General features: G+C 37.8%; 1 protein-coding gene across 21 annotated transcripts in view; it reads right to left on the bottom strand.

Annotated features, from left to right (window-relative positions):
- The window catches only part of lap (like-AP180), a 425,173-nt gene that overhangs the window by 169,804 nt on the left and 233,688 nt on the right, over nucleotides 1-21,681 (bottom strand). For all 21 annotated transcript variants that reach the window (XM_067123899.1, XM_067123895.1, XM_067123896.1 and 18 more), the window contains one exon: nucleotides 5,265-5,367. In XM_067123899.1, the coding sequence (XP_066980000.1) occupies nucleotides 5,265-5,367 (103 nt within the window). The remainder of the gene's footprint in view (nucleotides 1-5,264; nucleotides 5,368-21,681) is intronic.

A 21,681-nucleotide genomic window follows, 5' to 3' on the forward strand; every position in this document is an offset into this window, starting at 1 on the left:
AACTTTCAGCACGTTGGGTCCCAAAAGCGTTGCTTGCGAAGACCAACTGCATCAAAGAGCTGAACTTTCTCTTGCAGTTTTAATGAAGATTGAATCAAATGAATCAGAGTTTTTGACTGGATTGTTACTGGAGATGAAACTTGGATCCATCAATATGACCCAGAAAGTAAAATTCAATCAAAGCAATGGTTACCAAGAGGTTCAGCTGCACCAGTGAAGTTCAAAGTGGCGAGATCTGCCCAGAAGGTTATGGCAACAGTGTTTTGGGACTCCAAAGGAGTGATTTTGATTGATTTCCTTGAAGGACAAAAACAATCACCGGGAACTACTACAAAGGTGTTTTGCAAAAACTGAAGACTGCATTGGCTAAAAACGCCGAGGAAAGTTGCACCGCAGAATTTTGTTCCATCATGATAACGCTCCAGCACATTCATCAAGGGTTGCAAGAGAAGTCCTACAGAAATTTAGGTGGGAAACTCTTCCACATCCTCCTTATAGTCCTGATCTTGCTCCTTCAGATTTTTCCTGTTCCCAAAACTCAAGGAACACTTAAGAGGAGTCCAGTTTGAATCTTTGGATGCTGCTAAACATGCAGTTTCAACATGGTTTAATAGAAAGGACCCAAATTTCTACAAAGAAGGGTTGCAGAGGTGGAAACAGCGCCTTGAAAAGTGTATAGAGTTAGATGGTAGATATGTAGAAAAATGATGTTTGAATTTCCTTAAATAAAGTATATTGAATTTTTCCTGGAACTTTTTGACTTACCCTCCATATATATATATATATATATATATATATATATATATATATATATATATATATATATATATATATATATATATATATATATATATATATATACACACACACAGTTTGGTAATATATTTCAAAATATATTACCAAACTCTTGTTTCCGTTACTTGGAACTATCTCAGATTCTCACGTATATGATAGTCTAGATTTAGTTGATAAATTAAACAAAATCACTTTTTGCCCCACTGATAGATTCGTTAGTTTTGATGTTTGTTCCCTTTTTACTAAAGTCCCTATAGATTCCATTTTAGAGTATCTTAGTAATGAATTAATCCATCAAGAATTACCTCTACCTGTAAGTCATATCATTTCTCTCACTAGGTTGTGCATTTGTGATTGTAAGTTTATATTCAATGGTGCATTTTACCATCAAATATTTGGTATGGCAATGGGCAACCCTTTATCCCCACTCCTCTCTAACTTGTACATGGAATTCTTTGAAAAATGATATATACCTAATATCATTTAAACTCCTTTAAAGTGGTATAGGTATGTTGACGATATTTTAGCTGTTTTGCCTGCTGGTATTGATGTAAATGATTTACTCTGTAATTTGAATAACCAGGTACCATCCATTTAGTTTACGTTAGAATTAGAAAAAGACAATTGCCTCCCTTTCTTAGATGTTTTAATACATAGAGAACCATTTCAATGTAAATTCAGTATTTACAGGAAACCAACCAACAACAACTTATGTCCATTTTTATTCAGGCCATCACCTCAACATCAAAATATCAATTTTTTCCTCTATGTTTTTCTGAGCCTTGCGCATTGTCAGTCCCCAGTATTTGGATAAAGAAATTGAATACATAAGAAAAATAGGGACAGATTTATGTTATCCTTCACATATACTGGATATTTGTTATAACAAAGCCCACAAAAAGTTTTATAGTGAAAGTAACATGAAGAAAAAACCCTAGGAACATTCTTAGCTTGCCTTATTTTAGTAGTTTTGTTTTGATAAAACATGTTAATAAAAAAATCCCTAAAGAAAACAACAACATAAAATAAAATTCCATTTTGGATTGCCCCTCTTTTTATATTGGCCAATCTAGCAAAGATTTAGATGTACGTATTAAGCAACATAAGTATTCAGTCAAAACTGGACAAGCATCCAATGCTATATTCATTCATTTAAGTGAAAACTCTCACAGGATAAATTGGACTGAAAGTTCAGTGATTGCCAGATCGAAAGATTTCTCTTCAAGAAATCTATTGGAGTCCGCTATCATCCAGCTTACTTCCAGTTGTAATTTTAATCTTAGCCCTGGCATGTATTATTTGGACCCCTGTATTAGAAAAATGTTCAAGAAAGACCTAAAACATAAAATCACTGACTTAATTACAAGGTAGCTACTTGATATATATTTTCTATATATCCGTGTTTAATATAATTTTTTTTTATTCGTAAAAATGTTCATTGTGCAAAAAGTTATTATTGTTTACAAAAAAAAGAGAATTATTGTGTTGTACTAAAAAAATTTTTAGGTGGTCAGTCACGAACCTGTATAATCTTTTAATTGTCCTGTCCCTACTCCTGAACGGTTAATCCTAATCCTTTGTAAAAACTCTTAAATATTTAATCCTGTTTTGGCAGTTCTACTAATTCTTCAATTGTGTTGGATTCCAGGTACATAAGTTTCCTTTATAATCCCCATCTGTCATTTATATGAGCTTTCTTTGTAAACATACTTTTATATTTCTTCAGTCTGTTAAGTAAAGGACTAGTGTCGAAAGGCCTCGCAGCACTCCAGTGTTTCCGTTTCCTTCGTGGATTTTATCTTTATTTATATATTCTTGTGAGCGCGCGCTGGAGTGCATGTTAATGAGTATATTGTATTGTCTGTAGGGTTGCTGCCAGCAGGTGGACGTTCCTGATTGGTTCACTCATCTGGGGTGCCAGTAGGTGCTGCCCTTCGTGCCAATGTTGGGAGGAGGAAGGTCTCCTGTGCAGTATTGAGACTCTGCTTCTCTCTCCTGATGTGTAGGGCTTCCAGGAGGCGGAGGTGGCGATGGTCGGTCGCTTGATCTATTATCACGATGTTGGGGATAATATCATTCCTCTTTATTCTCAGGTTATGAGCAGTCCTGGCATGAATAGATGGTACCAACAGAAACCTTGCCCAAACACCTCTGATGACATCAAACTTTTTTACCAAGGAAAATTCCATAAAGGATATAAAGAAGACGAATGCTCCCTCAGGACCATCAATGAGGGTAACATCAGCCAGTCCAATCCCAATAAGAAAATTGAACTCATCATATTCTGCAGGAATTAGAAAACCAGCAGCCTGGTGATGAGAAATAACATAGCCAACCTCAAGCAGGATCCCTTGAAGAAAACCAACGTAGTCTACCAATACAAATGCCCCGTCCAAAAACGCCTCAGCTCTTACATCAGTATGAACTACCATGAGCTTCTCCAAGAGGATCTCCTGTCATGCCCAGGAGGGTGCCATATTTAATCACGCTAGGACAGCTCATAACCTGAGATTAAAAAGGAATGATATCCCCAACATCAAAGATAATAGATCAAGCGACCAACCATCGCCACCTCTGCCTCCTGGAAGCCCTACACATTGGGAGAGAGAAGCAGAGTCTCAATACTACACAGGAGACCTTCCTCCTCCCAACATCAGTGCAAAGGGCAGTACCTACTTGCACCAGAGATGAGCGAACCAATCAGGAACGTCCATCTGCGGGCAGCAACCCTATGGATAATACACTCATTAACGTGCACTCCAGCGCACGCACAAGAGTGCATACAACCATCACCGCGCGAGAGGAGACTTCGCCTGAGGAGAATTGCCTCGGGCAGCCAATGAAAAATCGACCTGATCTGAGACCCCCTATATATACAGCCACGAGCACCGTGTCTCCAGACTCATCCCAACGTCCAGAAGATGACATCGAGCTGGTCGAAACATGTCAACAGAAAAAGTACTGAAAATACCACAGACGTCAGAAAAAGAAAAAGAAGAAATACTACTGAAAATACCATTAGGAAAATCTACGGATTAACATTCCTGTTGTAATACTTTAGAATAAAAAATTTAATCTGTAAGAAATATGCTGTTTCATCCATCAAAATATTAACATTGGACAATTATTGACTAATATTGATGTGCAGGAAAAGCAAATTATTAGAAGAATTGAGAAAATCAGTATCAAATCAATTTGCAAAATGCAGCCATTTTATTCAACAAAACTTGCCTCAAAGAGGGTCTTCTTTCTTCGTATTATTATTATTATTATTATTATTATTATTATTATTATTATTATTATTATTATTATAACCAAAATGTGTTTGTCTTTGTCCATAAAAATAAAATTTTTTATTTATATGCTAATAACTAATTTTTCATCGTTCTGTTCAAACGAAATACGGTACTGTAATCATAGTCTTCTGTTGTTCAAAATTTTCTGTGACATTTTTCACAGGCTTTTCTAACTCTTAAATATGCACATTATGATGTTAAATATAAAAAATCAGTTTACATTAATTATGCCAGTTTTGAACATAAGCAAAACAAATAAATGAATAAAAAACACTCATCTCCCACCTTGAAAATATGCCTTCTTTCACCAGTAAAACTTAGCCAGTCAGACAATGAAATATAATGACATAGAATTCCATCATGACACTCAACCAATAAGTAAATTTTTATAACAAAAGGAAAATATTCCACCAATCACAGTACCCCACAAGGGAATGGCATTGAAGTCAACAACCCAAACACTTGCAAAGTATAAACCACATTTCCTATACAACGGTAAAAACAGAATAAGAAGGGAATAAGAAATAAAAATTAATAAGGAAAATATCAGAACTGCTGCTTAAAGGTAAACCTGGGATCTGTTGACTGTACGAATCCTACTAGAACTTACAAAAGGCAGTACAAGTGGCAGGATAGTTTTCTGGATTTTGACTAATGCGAGTCTGGTGATACTAAGATTTCCACACCCATGGATATGAGGCAGTATATGATTAATAGGCTCATGATGAAGCAAAACACTGAACTTGAAAACCCTCAATTTACCAGACTTCATCACTTATCTTCATCAATTTGGTGACCTCTGCTAGGTTACCTTTTTAGACACAAGGCATTTTGCTAATAAATACCTTTGATAGAATGAAAATAGTTTGATAGAACGAAAATGTAAAGTGAAGTTTAGTTTAGGCTACAATTACTATTAACTATGGACTGTATTAAATGCTCTAGTCTAGATCTTATTACTTATTACGACAAAAGACTACTAAAGCACCTGCAAGTTGACATACTATTTTACTCCATTTTCCATTTACATACATATGCTAAGGCTTGGGTAGGGTGGACACTATTTACATTTACAGTACTTATTGACAAGTATTCATTCACAGAGAGGAGGATAACAGTTCACTACAAAACAGATGAAATGGGTTTCCTTTTATAACTAACAGTTCTACTTACCCTCTTTTGACTTTGCAGAAATCAAATGCTACTGTCCTGTATGATATGGCTTTTTCATTTATATATTTTGCATACCGTCGAATAAATGTTGACATGTCATAACCTGGTAAGAGAGTGGGAGAGATAAGAAAAAAGAATTAAAACATCACAATTTCATGAATAACAAATAAGCCTTATCTTCAAAATCTAGGACCTATTGCAAAAACTTAAACAAAACCGTATAATTTTCATAAGGCAAAAACATAGGTAAAGATTTTTCTATCTTAACATACTAGTCCAATTAGAAAATCCAAACACAAGGTAGAACAAAAACACCATTTCTGAAACTACTTCAAATAAACATTTTAAGAAAAAAATTCTAAAAAAAATTAACTCTATGGTCTGTGGTTAAATAAAAATTACAAAGTAAAACTGACTGAAACGCTTAAAAACTAAAGCTTCAAACAAAAAATTAAAGCAGCAGTAGTGACAATAACTGCAACATCCAAGTTACAGAGCCAAACAAAGGAAAATGGCTTCATTAACAAAAAACATCAAACCAACAATGCAGGGGGATTACAAAGTCTTAAAAAAACCAGCATGCAAATTATTTTTAAAAATCAAAGCTTTACTACACTGCAAATAACAAATTGTTTGCTTAGATCTTCCATACCTACAAGACCTAGAAACTTCACCAAATACATGAAGACCAAAATTAACACTGTCCCAAAATTTGTAAACAGAAAAACCCGAGATTGGACCTCTTGAATTTAATATTCTCCCTACCACTGAAGCCTCTCCTTACACCTCAAATTGTGAGGGATAATAATAAAAATCTTAAATCCCTTCATTACAAAATCTAGTAAACTGTCTTTATGTTTTTCATGACTTTTTTTTTCTAAGCCTGTCTCTTTACCTGAACATGGTTAATAGCAGCCATCTATCTATGGATGAAATGTCTTCACCCTGCCTCCCTTAACCTGTTTTTTCATAGATATATGTAAAGATGAAATGTCAACTTTTTGCCACAAAGGGGACCCCCTTGCAAAATTCTTCTAAAATCACCACTTAAGAAACTAACATATCCCTATATTTTCAACAAATCCCATCTAAAACTACAGTAATTATTAATTCAAAACAAAAAAGAGAACAATACAAATAAAATTTTACAATCTTTACTACAGCTCTAGTCACTAACCAAACTGCGTCAAACTTTTGGGTTGTATCTTCGAAAGCATACCCAGGGAATTAACCTTGATTACTTCTATTAGGTTTAATCAATTCCTTATTTCAAGCACACAAGAAATAAAAAAAACAGGGAGGTCCAGAAATAAAAAGAAATTCACTTTTCAATGCAAGCAGGTATGCATTTCTTATGAACATTGGCAACAAAAACAAATCTTATGCCCTAATTCCCATAAAGATCAGGTAAACCTAAGGTTGGTTATCTTCTTAAACCTATAAAAGCAATGCACACAACCTGTCAATTATTATTATTATTATTATTCAGATGATGAACACTGTTCATATGGAGCAAGCCCACAGGGCCTGCCCACTGACTTGAAATTCCAGCTTCCAAAGGATATGATTTTCATTAAGAAGTAAGAGTAGATAAAGAGAAATATAGAGTGAAGAGATTCATTTATTAAAAAGAAAACAAATTAATAAATTAATAAATAGATAACAATGCATTAAAATACAAGGAGAATAGCATAAGGGTAGTAATGCATTACATCTTTGCTTGAACTTTTGAAGTTCCAATGGCATGACATCCTCAGGGAGACTGTTCCACAGTCCAACAGTGTGAGGAATTAAGGACCTCAGGAACAGAGAACTTCAACAGTGAGGCACATTTACTGTATGTTGGTGCAGCTGTTCATCGAATCTGGTTGCTCTCAGCAGGAAAAGGGGATCAGTGATCAATTGTGAATATGAAAGATTTCTATTAAAACACAACTCATGAAAAAGTGACAAACAAGACCATCCGTCGATGGTCCAAGTCATAACTGCTAATATTAGGAAAGAGAAAACTACCACCAAGAACAACTCTTATCTAAAAGAGATAAACCGCTGGCAGAAGCAGATCTCCACACCGGAGAACAGTATTCTAGTAAAGGAAGTGCAAATGACCTACAACATTTTTGCACTGATTTTATCACTATTATAAATATATGAGGCCTTATGAACAATACTACCTAACTTTCATCTGGCATTTGCTGAAACTTTCATCAGATGTTTCTCAAAAGTAAGATGTGAGTCAAAAGTTACACCTAGAATAGTTAGAGCTTCAGACTCATTCAGCAAAGTCCCATCCACCTGAAGGGGAGGATGGGGTGGAAAATCTGTATGAGATCTGCTCATCAATAGTGTTTTTGTTTTACTGGAGTTCTGCCTCACACCCACCGACTACACCATTTACTGATCCGGTCCATGTCCTGACTGAGGCTGAGGGCAGCTTCATTTCTCATAAGTGGAGACTTTACTACACCCACAAGTGTTGCATCATCAACATACTGAACAATCTTGTTTTTCAGGCCAACAACCATATCACTTGTATAAAACAAAAATAATAGTGGACCAAGAACTCTACCCTGTGGAACTTCGGACACAATAGATCTTGGTTCACTAAAGATTCCATAAACAGCAACTCGCTGCTGCCTACCTGTAAAGAAATCTTGAAGTAATCCTAAAACATACCCACCCACTCCATGATTCTGAAGTTTATAAAAACTCTGCACTCAAAACTCTTATCAAGGTTCTCTTGCAAATGCCATGCCAAGTCTAAAAGAGCAACACAAGTACTTAACTGCTTCCGATAGACACAATGACTATCAATTAACAATCCTTTAGATTCCACATGCTTATAGTATGGCTTAAAAATAAGTTTTTCAGCAACTTTGGAGAGCACAGGGAGAATATAAACTGGCCTATAGTTACTGCAGTCTGCAGATATGCCACTCTTTAGAACAGGCACCCTATTAATAAGCTTGTGCTCATACGCAGATACTATGTTGACATAAAACTCTATAGAATCTACTAATCTTGGGAGACAACACACTACAAACCTTTTTAAAGAACAAAGGGAAGAAACCACCAGGATCTTCTCCACCCCAGCTATCAAGAGTATCCATAATTTTCTTAACATCCCTAGAGTGAAATGCAAATTTTGTAAGAATGGACATCCCCAGCTGATTACTTAGCTTCAAAAGCTTGATGAAGCAGTTCAGCCTTTTCCCTAGGGCCAGTAACCAATCTACCATCATCTGTTAGTAATGGTGGAATGGAAGGCGAGCCTGACCCAAAGATCGATGAAGCCAATTTGGTCCACCACAAATGGGGCCGTGTAATTTCTTGTCTTACCTACTGCACTGTTTATTTTTGCCCTTTTGCCTTTACTTACAGATTACAGTTATGTATCATTGTATCAGCTGGAGGGACAGTGAGAATACCCTCATGTAATAAAGTTTAACGTTCATGAGATAATTCTCAACTGTCCATACAACAAAACCTTCCTTTACACTATACCTAATGCCCATCTAGCCCTAAGCATATTAGTAATATTCACCTCATGTGAGATATTCAAATAAAAGACAGATATTTACCTCCAAGTTAACATAATCTATTATCCTTTTTGGATTATCCCCCACTTGGTCTTCATAAATGGAAAGTCATGAAGAGGTCTACCAATGGGGTAGGCCAAATTTTCTAAAACTTTCTAGACAATTCATGGTGCACTGCATATACTACGGGAAGAACATGTTTGTATTCAATGAGGGCACCTACTGCATTCCAATTCTTTAGAATGAACCTAGCACTATGACACTTCTCTTTCTTCTGCCCAGTAAAGTATCCTCATGAATGTCATTTAGCCAAGTCTGACATGAGGAGCATTGGTTTCTCAGGAATACCACATCACTGATTTTTTTAAAGCCAGTATGAATTCATTTAAAATTAAACTGTCATCAAAGGCATGTAATTTACTTTAAACTATTACTAACTGCCAAGAACCTTAGCCTGTTGATACGGTACTGCTGTCCCTGCTAAGACCATTTACCTGCAGTCACTATGTCCTACAAATTAGCGCCCAGACTTATGATAATGCATCAGTATGTAGTTTATACATTACTGGTATTACCAAAGCTTCTTCCATTCCCAAACTGTCCAGCATCTGTCACCATGCTAGCTCCCCCAAATAATTTTTTTTATCCTGAATTGTATCTGATTTTATGCCACCAACCTATTCCTGGAAAGTTATAAATAGCTGTCATAACACTGGGTGCCTCAGGCCTCATGAATACTTCTGAAAAGTCCAGAAACTATCCAACCTTAGTACCAACAGTCTCAATCTGCTGTAAGTTTTTACCTCAGCATCAAGTAGTCTATTGTAATAGGCAAAGATCAGTCCTGTCCTGGTTCATCCAAAAACTCTGAGATTTGCATGGTTTATCTGAAAACTGCATACAATTTTTCAGCTGCAACCTTTACATTTTAGGGCCAGTCAAACATCCCGATATCAGAACATTCAATTCCCTATCAAGTACCTGAAATGGTTATTGAGAAACAAAAAGACAATACCTGAAATTTATGGATACTGACTTTTCACTATTTCACTTATCTCCTCAGCAATGGCTGCAGTTATCTTCAAGTATAGGTACCAATTGTTACCATAAACCAAAATGACAATTTACCAAAGGGAAATCACTGTCACCTCCAATGTCTCTGTCCTACAAGTTGTTGTTGATACTGTTTTGGAAGAAGACCCTCTTTGAGACATAGTTCGTTAAAAAAATGGAAGCTCATATGCCGTTAAGCTTATACAGTACTGTGCCTACTCAACTTGGTGTACGATTTTCTGTGTTTTAGCAGGTAAATTACAAAGCAGCTGACTGAAGTTTATTTATTATCCAGACATTTCGATAGCATGGGCTACCAAAACGTCGGTATCATCTGTTCTCGGGAACCTCACCCCGACACCTCTGATGATATCAAACTTTTTTTACCAAGGAAAATTACATAAAGGATATAAAGAAGATGAACCCACCCTCAGGACCATCACTGAGGGTAACATCAGCCTGTCCGATCCTGATAAGAAAATTAAACTCATCATATTCTACAGGAATAATAAAACCAGCAGCCTGGTGATGAGAAATAACACAGCCCACCTTAAGGAAGATCCCTTGAAGAAAATCAACGTAGTCTACCGATACAAATGCCCCATCCGAGAGTGCCTTGGCTCTTACATCGGTATGACTACCACGCGCTTCTCCAAGAGGATCTCCTGTCATGCCCAGGGGGGTGCCATATTTAATCACGCCAGGACTGCTCATAACCTGATAATAAAAAGGAATGACATTATCCCAACATCGAGATAACAGATCAATCGACCGACCATTGCCACCTCCACCTCCTGGAAGCCCTACACATTGGGAGAGAGAAGCAGAGTCTCAACATTGGCACGAAGGGCAGCACCTACTGGCACCCCGGGTGAGCAAACCAATCAGGAACGTCCATCTGCGGGCAGCAACCCTACGAACAATATACTCATTAACATGCACTCAGCGCATGCACACAAAAGTGCATACAACCATCACCGCGCGAGAGGACACTTCGCCCAAGGAGAATCGCCTCAGGCAGCCAATGAAAAATTGACCTAATCTGAGACCCCCTATATATACCGCCATGAGCACCTGTGTCTACAGACTCATCCCAACGTCCAGAAGATGACCATCGAGCTGGTCGAAACATAGAAAGAAAAAGTAATGAAAATACCAGACAGACGTCAGAAAACGAAAAAAGGAGAAATACCACAGAAAATACCATCAGGAAAATCTACGAATTCCACATCAGGTTTCAGTAACCTGCTGTAATGCTTTAGAATAAAGAATTTCAATCTGTAAGAAATACACTGTTTCATCCATCAAAATATGAACATTGCACAATTATTGACTAATATTGATGTGCAGGAAAAGTGAATTATTAGAAGAATTGAGAAAACTCAGTATAAAATCAATTCGCAAAATGCAGCCATATTATTATTATTATTATTGATGTTTTTGTCTACCACAGTCAATCCTGACTGATAGTTACAGTGTGGGTTCTGGGTTGCATCATGCATCCTTAGGAGTCCATCAACTTTATTATATGTACTGTTTCTAGTAACACACTTCCATATGAATCCTGGGGTTACTTTGGCTTCCAGTTTTACAAGGTTTCTTTTCAGGGATTTGGTATTGTACCTAATGCTCTGATAATTATAGGCACTATCTCTACTGGCATATACCATATCCTTCTAAATTCAGTCTGCAGGTCTTTCTGCTTTTCTACTTTCTCTCTTTCTCCTCCCCTCTGGATTCCCATCCTGCTGCAAATCTACTGATGATATTTTTTGAGGGGTCCTGTTGATCCGAGTCGGATTTGGTTAAAGTGCTTGACTGCCCTGTCTACCCTAGTACTGTAATCCTGGAGTAATTTTACCTGCTCATTTTCTATCGCTACCAAAGGCTGGTGTTCATACTTCTTGTTGTATGCTACCTGATTTTTTTTTTCAGACTCCCGTAGAAGGCTTTTGCCACTGCATCATGTCTCCTATATTGGTTGTGCTAGTGGTGGGCAATTGTTTGCAATGTGGTTTATAGACTCAACTACTCATACATTATTATTATTATTTTTAAAGTATTTTTAACAAGACTAGTAAGTAGAATTTTCTCAGGCAGGTCTTACAGCGCTCAAGTCATTAATCAATCTTCATCCCCAGTAGACTTCGGTGTTACCAAGACCCTACATTAGCATATTGGCAACCCATTCTAAGCCTCTTCTGATATAGCCGTGCTTTCACAATGGCCACATCCTCATCCAACAGCAAAACCCTCTTCAATCTAGGGCAGTAACTGTGAAGAACTATCAGTGATAACAATAGTGGAGACTGAATATGCAAATAAAGGAATCCTGAAACCTTCCCAAGGAAGATATGCTAGTCTACTTCATAGTTACCAAATATTCAGATTTCCCGTACAATATGAGGTGTGATCATAAAGTATTGGGACTATTGCTATAGTAAAGGAGCTAAAGTATGCAGAATGAGGCCACTTGGCACAGATTGACCTTGACCCCCATTGGGAATGTACAATAAGTTTTTAGCATCCTAGGTCACTTTCACTCTTTACAGCCGTGCTTGGAAGGAATTTGTGTAGTGTGTGGTCGTTGCATTGACTATGATGGAGAAAGTTGAACAGAGAATCTGCATCAAATTTTGCCCAAATCTTGGCGATACCTATGCGCAGACCTACGCAAAGTTGCAAAAAGTGTATAAAGGAGTGTATGAGCCACACATGAGTGTACAAGAGGTTCAGACATTTTCAAGATGGCTGACAAAATGTTGAGTGAAAAACGTTCTGGGAGACCTGCAACCAACAGAACTGAGAAAAACATCGTTTTCTTTGACTACAAGGGAATTGCTCATCATGAGTATGCTCCTCCTGGTCAGACAGTAAAAAAAGGAGTATTACTGATGTGTTGCGGCATTTGTGGGATGCTATGTGTAAGAAAAGGCGAGAATTGCATGTGTCTGGTGAGTGGCAGTCGCACCATGACAACACACCTACTAATTCAGAGCAGCCTGTGCAGCAGTTTTTGGCCAAGCACACCCTCTAGATCCAACAGCTACCATATTACCCAGACCTAGCCCCTTGCAACTTTTTCCTCTTTCCAAAAATCAAATCCCACTTGAAAGGAAGAAGATATCGAGGAATGCGACGAGGCAGCTGCTGATTACCCCAGAAAACGAGTTCCCGGAATGCTTACATCGATGGAAACAGCACTGGATAAAGTGTGTTGCTTCTGAAGGGAACTACTTCACAGGTAATTAATGCTAAAATGGTATGTGTTGTAGTTTTTTTTATAGCACCAGTCCTGATACTTTATGATCACACCTCGTATAGGTTGTCCTCACTGATAACTAAATCTGGGATTGTAGTATATACATTATGCATACCCTGCTCATTTTGCAAGACTTATCAAACACCTGTAATAACCATGTTGTTAACCTATTATCAAAAGAAATGATACATGCTACTTCTGCCAACAAAAGTACTCATTGTAGACCAACACTACTAAAATTTAACAAAAAGTAAATACAAAAAGGATAGTAGTTAGCTCAATCAATAAAAAATATTGACAAATACTAGTGGAAAAATGGCACTTTTATGATAAAATAGTTTCATATATACTTAGCAAATAATTACATTGCTATTAGTTTCACTTGCTTGGCAGCTAAAATTTTGAAATTCGCGGGTTGTGCTATTTTGTTTTTCGTAGGTGCCTTGCCCTGCCCATTTTCGGGGAAAGAGAGGAACTAGCAAAAGAGCTTCAGTTTGTTTATGCTTTTATGTTCATGCGAGGGGAGGAGGGCAGGCTCCAATCATGTAATTACTTGGTAATATATATAAAACTTTATTTTATCATAAAAACATCATTTATATATAAGTAACTTACCAAGTAATTACATTGCTGATTCCTACATTGACAGGAGGTGGGATGCATGGACATATCTACTCCAAAACATTAGGAATGGTAATGAATTTGAGAATAGATAAAAATGCTACCATTGATACAATGCTTGTTATTTCCTTACCCAATAAGGGAGCTGCTGCAGGAAGATACTGCCTCTGGTTGGCGCTTGTCGTATCATATAGTGGCATGGTGGTAAAGCCATGCATCGCCTATTATTTTACAGTGAACCGCCCGTATTCGCGGGGGATGTGTCCCACACACCCCCACGAATAGGTCAAATCCGCGAATGCTTAAAACCCATCTAAAAACACTTAGAACTGCCCATTTTGATAGCTTAAACCAAGAAAACCCTGTAAAAATGCTTATACCTGAGTATTTTAACAGTTTTATCACAAAAAGTGCATTTACTCATGAAAAATCTATGAAAATACAGTAACCAGTGAATATTTCTCAGTGAAAAATACCGCAAATGGGCGAATTTTCCACGAATGATGGCTAGATACGTTCCACAGAGAAACCCGCGAATGCGTGAGTCCGCGAACCATGAGAACGTGAATACGGGGGGTTTACCGTAGTGGGTACTTTGCAGCAAAGGACAATTCCAATTGCTAGCAAAGAATAACATGCTGTCCCTGCCCTCGGACAGCCAGAAAAGACATTCTCACCTATTCTACAAAAAGAATAAAACCACCACCCAACCATAAAAGCACTGGCGGGTACTCCGGTACACAGTACCCCTAAGCTCCTCTAAAAACTCAACATCCTTATGTCAAGGCAAAGAGGAAAAAACAGAAGGAAGAAATGTTTCTTACGATTCTTCCCCCAACACCATGCCAGCCACTGAAAACAGACCCAATGTACTGCAATTATCATATACTGTCTCTATTTCCTTTAAATAATGGGATGCAAACACCGACTTGTACTACCAAAAAGTCGCCTGTAATATGGATGAGAGAGATAAATTACGTTTGAATGCCAATGAAGTGGCAACAGCCCTTATCTCTTATCTCATGAGCTCTCACTTTACATGAGGGAAAGGCATTATCCCCAATCAAGGAATGAGCTTCCGAGATGAGGTCTCTGAGGAAGGGCATTCTTCGACAGTGGACGTGAGGGGTTCTTGACTGAACACCATAAAGCACTTGAAGGTCCACGTACTCCCTCTGTTCTATGTAGGTAATACTTTAAAAGCCCTCACAGGACACAGAGCTCTCTCCTCTTCACCTGGATATAATATTTCTGACAGACTTTTAGTGATAAAAGAACAAGGCCATGGCTTATAAAGTATCTCATTTTTGCCTACAAAACCCCAGGGAAAAGGAACAAACAGCATTCCCTTGGGAGAAGCCAGCTCTCTTATCCATTGCATAAAATTCACTTACCTGTTTTGGGGTTGCCAAGGCTACTAGGAAAAGGAACTTCCTAGTTAAGTGCCTTAATGAAATTGAGTGCATAGGCTCAAATCGAGTACCAACTTGGGCAACTTTGCAGATTCAGTAGTCTGAGATTCCATTAAAAAGGCAGAAGCAGGCAAAGACGGGGCTGCTGGGGAAAAGAAACTCAGAAAGGTAACAGAGATACCTTAATAAAGATGAATAAGCCGATGGGGAAGCATCCTGAATTAGTACAGCATCTTCCTCATAAGAAGATACAGGAGACAAGGCCAAGTCTGGTGGTTGAGGAGCCGATGGAGCCTTCTTGAGTAAGCTCAAAATACTATCCAGCTTACTATGAATATGGTCCACTGCTGCAGGTGCCTGGGTAGACTCAGGACAATAAAAGTCAATAGTGAAACCACCAAAGATGCTTCCACACACCTAATCACCAATGAAGCAAAGGCTAAAATGAACAGTGTTGCAAGTGATATAAAAAGAGAATTTCAAGTGAGGAGAGATATCACCTAGCATTAATCTTTGCTCTTTTCTTTTTATGATTATTAGCCCACTGCCAGGAGCTAAAGCATACATAAAATAAGAGTTTTATGGATTAATAAAGGACAAAAATGCTCCATACTTCACATTATTACAAACCACAGACCTACATTCATAAGATGCTGACCCAATTCCCTATCACATTTAACTCAAGAATAATGTTTGGGATTCTCAAAAATTTACCTTAATATATTTCATCCATAAAAATCAGAATAAGTATCTGGTTAAACTAAATATAACCAATTTTTGCAGCAATTTGTATTTTCCTAGGTAAACCAAAACTTTTTATATGGAGTCTTCAGCACTCATGCATGAACCGACCACAAGTTTGGAAACAAGGTGCGCCATTGTGAAGATAGGGGGTGAGTGGAGGAATACCCCCACTTCCATCCATGCTATCTGCTCACTTTCCTTCAGTCATAAGAACAAAGCAGGGTGGCTGGGGTATGTTCAAGTCATAAAAGGCTTTGGTTGGTATACCTAAGAAAAATACAAACTGTTTCAAACATTTTGAAGTTGTCCCTACGGGAATACAGGCCATCACCTTTTATGTGGAGACTTGCCCTTTAGGAGAGGGGTACTTCCTTCAACAGACAGGACTCAAGTCCCACCAGGAAATACGCTCCCAACTGCGTCTGCAATCAGAAATGACATGACTCCAGAACAAGATATCCCCAACCCTCCAAGTGAGGGACAAGACATGAAAGACCATGTAACCCCCAAACTGCCAAGGTCAAAGACAAGAGGAATATAGTCTTGAGGAATAGGTCTATTTCCAAAATGCTTGACAAAATAAAGGCCTATAAGGTTTCCAGGACTAAGGAAACATCCAACTCCAGAGGCTGAAGCTCTCAAGGAGGGCATAGCTGTTCAAAACCTCTCAGTAGCACAGATATTTCCACCAAAGTACAGTGGTCTAATAATTTTTGTTAGAAGACCTGTGACAAGACTGAAAGATAACATTTTCCTGCAGAAAATGAGAGAAGCAATCCACAGAAGAGGTGCTCCTACTGGAGAAGTACCCCTTCTGTGATATAAATCACAGATGATGGTCCATTTTCTTTGATACACATTCACAACGGATGGACATAGATATCCTGGCACCTCCCTCACAGCCTTGCAAGAAAGCCTTTCTCATGCAGGTGCTGGATAACCTCCACGCATGAAGTTGCAAGGAGTGGATTGTCTGGTGATACCTGTGAACAGGTGGTTGACCAAGGAGCATGGGCTTTAGGGGTAACTCCTACCCTTAGTGCCTTGGCCAAAAGTGTCAGCACTTGGTCTGCGGCCAACGAGGAGAGCAACAGGCTTGCTGCTAACATCTCCAGAACATTGATATATAGATGAATTGTGTCCTGTAGCACCTTACCTGAAACAAACTCTCTGCTCAGGTGTGCCCCACCCCCTTCTTCGAGCAGAAGTATCTCTGGAGTGGGGAAGCTTGACAGAGTTCCCTTTAAGAAATGTCTGTCTTCCATCCACCATGCCAGGTCCTCCCCGGCTTCCCAACTCAAAGGAACAAGCTGAGATGGGAGTCCTGATATGCCAACCAATGCTGCTTCAGTTGCCACTGAAGCGAGCAAAGGTGACTGCCTGAGGCACAAGCTTCTCTAAGGATGACAGATGAACCAGGACTACTTGCCAAAGACAAGTGGTTTGTTCCTACTGGGACAGGAACTGTACTGTTACTTCCTTGAACCTACTTACACAAAACCCTCCTGGGAGGGCTCCCACTGCTTTTAAACCTAAAAGCATTCCCAGGTACTTTGCTGTTTGGGGATGACACCAGACTTCCCCAGTTGACCATGATACCCAGTTCACGGCAAAAGGAAAGAAGTTTGTTATTGTCCTATAACAGCTGTTTCCTAGAAGAGGCTAGAACCACACAATTGTCCATTTACCATCAGAACAAAATGCCCATCAAATGAACCCAAGCTGAGACCAAAGCAAATACTGTACTCCAATAAAAACCTGAGGAGCTGCCGACAGTCTCAAGCAAAACGCATTGAATTAGAGAACAGTACCATTGCAAACTAAGTGGAGGTACTCCAGAGAACTGTGTTGAAGCATATTTCAAGATGCTGACTTCGACAACCGTGTTATTTTTCGACTTGTGAACATATGCTTTTAAGGTCTCTCAACTCAACAGTGTTATTAACCCTTAAACGCCTATTGGACGTATCATACGTCAACTAAAATTGTCTGTTGGGTGCCAAGTGGACGTACCGTACATCGACTACAAAAAATTTCAACCTTCGGTCAACTTTGACTCAACCGAAATGGTCAAAAAACGCAATTGTAAGCTAAAACTCTTACATTCTAGTAATATTCAATCATTTACCTTCATTTTGCAACAAATTGGAAGTCTCTAGCACAATATTTCGATTTATGGTGAATTTTTGAAAAAAACTTTTTTCTTACGCACGGGCGGTAACTCAGCCGAAAATTTCAGAAATTCTTTCGTCATTTTGTCGTAATTTTTGCACTGTTCTATATTAGCCGTTACATAAAGTTTTATATATGAAAATGTGCGCAATTTTATGTACAATACAGCAAAATACAACCCATGGTTGTAGCTTTTATCAGTTTGGAAATATTTTCATATAAACCATGATAACTGCCAAAATTTCAACCTTCGGTCAACTTTGACTCAACCGAAATGGTCAAAAAACGCAATTTTAAGCTAAAACTCTTACGATCTAGTAATATTCAATCATTTACCTTCATTTTGCAACCAATTGGAAGTCTCTAGCACAATATTTCGATTTATGGTGAATTTTTGAAAAAAACTTTTTCCTTATGTCCGCGCCAGAAATTCTTTTGTCATGTTGTCGTAATGTTTGCACTGTTTTATATTAGTCGTTACATAAAGTTTTATATATGGAAATGTGTGCAATTTCATGTAGAATACAACAGAAAATAACTCATGGTTGTAGCTTTTATCAGTTTTGAAATATTTTCATATAAATCACGATAACTGCCAAAATTTCAAGCTTCGTCAACTTTAACTCGACTGAAATGGTAAAAAATGCAATTATAAGCTAAAACTCTTACATTCTAGTAATATTCAATCATGTACCTTCATTTTGCAACAAACTGGAAGTCTCTAGCACAATATTTCGATTTATGGTGAATTTCTGAAAAAAAAAAAAAAAAAAAAATTTTCCTTACGCTCTGCGCGCCAGAACTCGGCGAACATCTCAGAAATTCTTTCATCATGTTGTCGTAATGTTTGCATCGTTTACATTAGTCGTTACATAAACTTTTATATATGAAAATGTGCGCAATTTCATGTAGAATACAAAAGAAAATAGCTCATGGTTGTAGCTTTTATCAGTTTTGACATATTTTCACATAAATCACGATAACTGCCAAAATTTCAACCTTCTGTCAACTTTAACTCGACCGAAATGGTAAAAAAACACAATTGTAAGCTAAAACTCTTACATTCTAGTAATATTCAATCGTTTAACTTCATTTTGCAATAAATTGGAAGTCTCTAGCACAATATTTCGATTTATGGTGAATTTAAAAAAAAAAACATTTTCCTTACGTCTGCGCGGTAACTCGGCCGAACATCTCACAAATTCTTTCGTCTCGTTATTGTAATATTTGCACTGCTTTATATTAGTCGTTACATAAAGTTTTATATATGAAAATGTGTGCAATTTCATGTACAATACAACAAAAAATAACTCATGGTTGTAGCTTTTATCAGTTTTGAAATATTTCCATATAAATCACGATAAATAGAAAAATTCGACTTTCGGTCAACTTTAACTCGACGAAATGGTAAAACTGCAATTGTAAGCTAAAACACTTACAGTCTAGTAATATTCAATCAATTAGCTTCATTTTTCAACAAACGGGAAGTCTCTAGCACAATATTTCGATTTATGGTGAATTTTTAAAAAACATTTTTTTACGTCCACATTACAATTCATGCATCATTTTGTGATAATATTTTCTCTGTGTTGCTTTGATTGTTTTAAAATTTGTTATATACCAAAATCATTGCAATTTAGTGTACAATACAACTAAAAAAAATTAACTCATTAGCTTTAACCGTTTTGCTTACAGCACGATTTGTATACAATTATATACGAGTTTTTTTTTTCGCTGTCATATTCCAATATTTATATATGATAATGATATTTTTTCATTTCTGATGGTTGCATACTAAACTTCAGGCAATGACAAAAAAATGAGCCAAAAATGAACTCTTAATCTTAAAAACTAAGCGTGCTGTGATTTTTGGAAAAAAACTTTTTTTCCGCTTCGGCGCTAACTCACCGAACGCCGCCGGCATACGGGAGACGTTTTTGTAAATAGGGCTTCGGCATTAAAGGGTTAACAAACATAACATATGTTTGAGAGAGAAATGTGAGCTATTTATTAAGCTTTTATCTGGATAATCAAGTACTTGCATGAAATAAAATATTTGAACATGTTACATTCAACCAATCATCGTGAAGGTACTGCCCACTTTTAAGTACATTTTTGCCAGAATGAAGAAAAAAAGTACTGTATACCTCATCCCTATGCAACTCCTTAAAAGAGATACAGGGAGAATAGCTGGGTTAGCAAAATATGCATACTCATTTGGATGTGAGCCCAAGAGTTCACAAGAGGATGAGGAGGGAGCAGACCTCTTATCTAAAGAGGAAGCACTCCTCTTGTTTAAGTAGGCTCTTGCAGATGTATGACAACAATCAGTAGGTGATCTTCTACCCCCAACCCTCTCCAAAGAGGGGGAACATGCATGAGAGGTCCATCTGGGCTTCTTACACAAGCCCTTAGATCCTTTTCTTTTTTCTTTGACTACATGGCAGAGAAGAATCTGGGGACAGAGTTAAAGGAAGAGGACAAGTATGAGAAGACGACGATGACCAGGAGTGGGAAGATCAATGATCGCATTTTCTCCTCTTCAAAAACTGGGCATGCCTTCCACACAGGCAGTTTGGTCACGGTTAGAACCAAAGATGTAAAAAAAATCTACTGGAGGATCACCTTCCAAACAGCCTACTGCAGTACAAGGATGCCCTCCTTTATGGCATATGAAGTCACAGGAGCTGTTGACAGAGGAGAGGCAGTATCAGCAGCAGTCATCATCTGACAAGCCAACTTCGAAGATTAATCCATTTTCTTCTTTGCCAAGCCATCAAGAGAAGCTGCTAACAAAAAAATCTGGAATATCCAGTGTATTAAAATTTTTTCCACATGGTCAAGAGATGACAACTTATCTGCTCTAGGAACATCATCATCATCATCTATCAGATGAACAAAGAAACTGTTTGAGGACCACTAACCCTAGCAGTACCTGATGAAAGGGAATGAACAAGCCTCTCTGAAGCAGGACAGCCATCTTTGCAAGATGAGGAAACTTTCTCAGGTGGAAAAGGAATGGAAGCCAGTTGAATTAAAAATCTACATCTGGTAGCATTCCCATAAGGTATACCCACAATGACGCTGTAAACATCTTTTGTCCTTCCTACATTTCCCAAACTTTCCCCCACAAAGAAGACTAATTAGCATATTCGTTCCAAAAAGAACATTGCTTATGAGGGTCTACCAAGGTGTGAGGCATAAAGCAACTACACAGGTGGCCACATCCCCCACACAGGTGTTGCCAAAGTTTCAGCTCCACTTTAAAAAACAAGATAACAGAGAAACTAATGAAAAAAAAGCAGAAAAAACAATCTAAAAATAAAAATAAGAAAGTTAAGGGCTACTCATTCAAGTCCAAGTCATACAAAGGAGAGAAGAGACGCACATCAACTCTTGATGCTAGCCAAAGAAAAAGACTAGATAGCATGGATAGAATACAAGTATTCACCCACTCATCCCCCATCTCCACCATGACATACACTGGCTTCCTAGCTCACAGTTGATTTATGCATGTGCAGTAAAGGCACACCACATAAAATGTGACAATTTGTATCCCAGTAAGAATAAATCTAGTTTCGTGGTGCTTGTATCTAAGTTTAATTCATAAACTG

Source organism: Macrobrachium rosenbergii, chromosome 21 (genome assembly GCF_040412425.1).
Source record: "Macrobrachium rosenbergii isolate ZJJX-2024 chromosome 21, ASM4041242v1, whole genome shotgun sequence".
In the NCBI taxonomy this organism is placed as follows: domain Eukaryota; kingdom Metazoa; phylum Arthropoda; class Malacostraca; order Decapoda; family Palaemonidae; genus Macrobrachium; species Macrobrachium rosenbergii.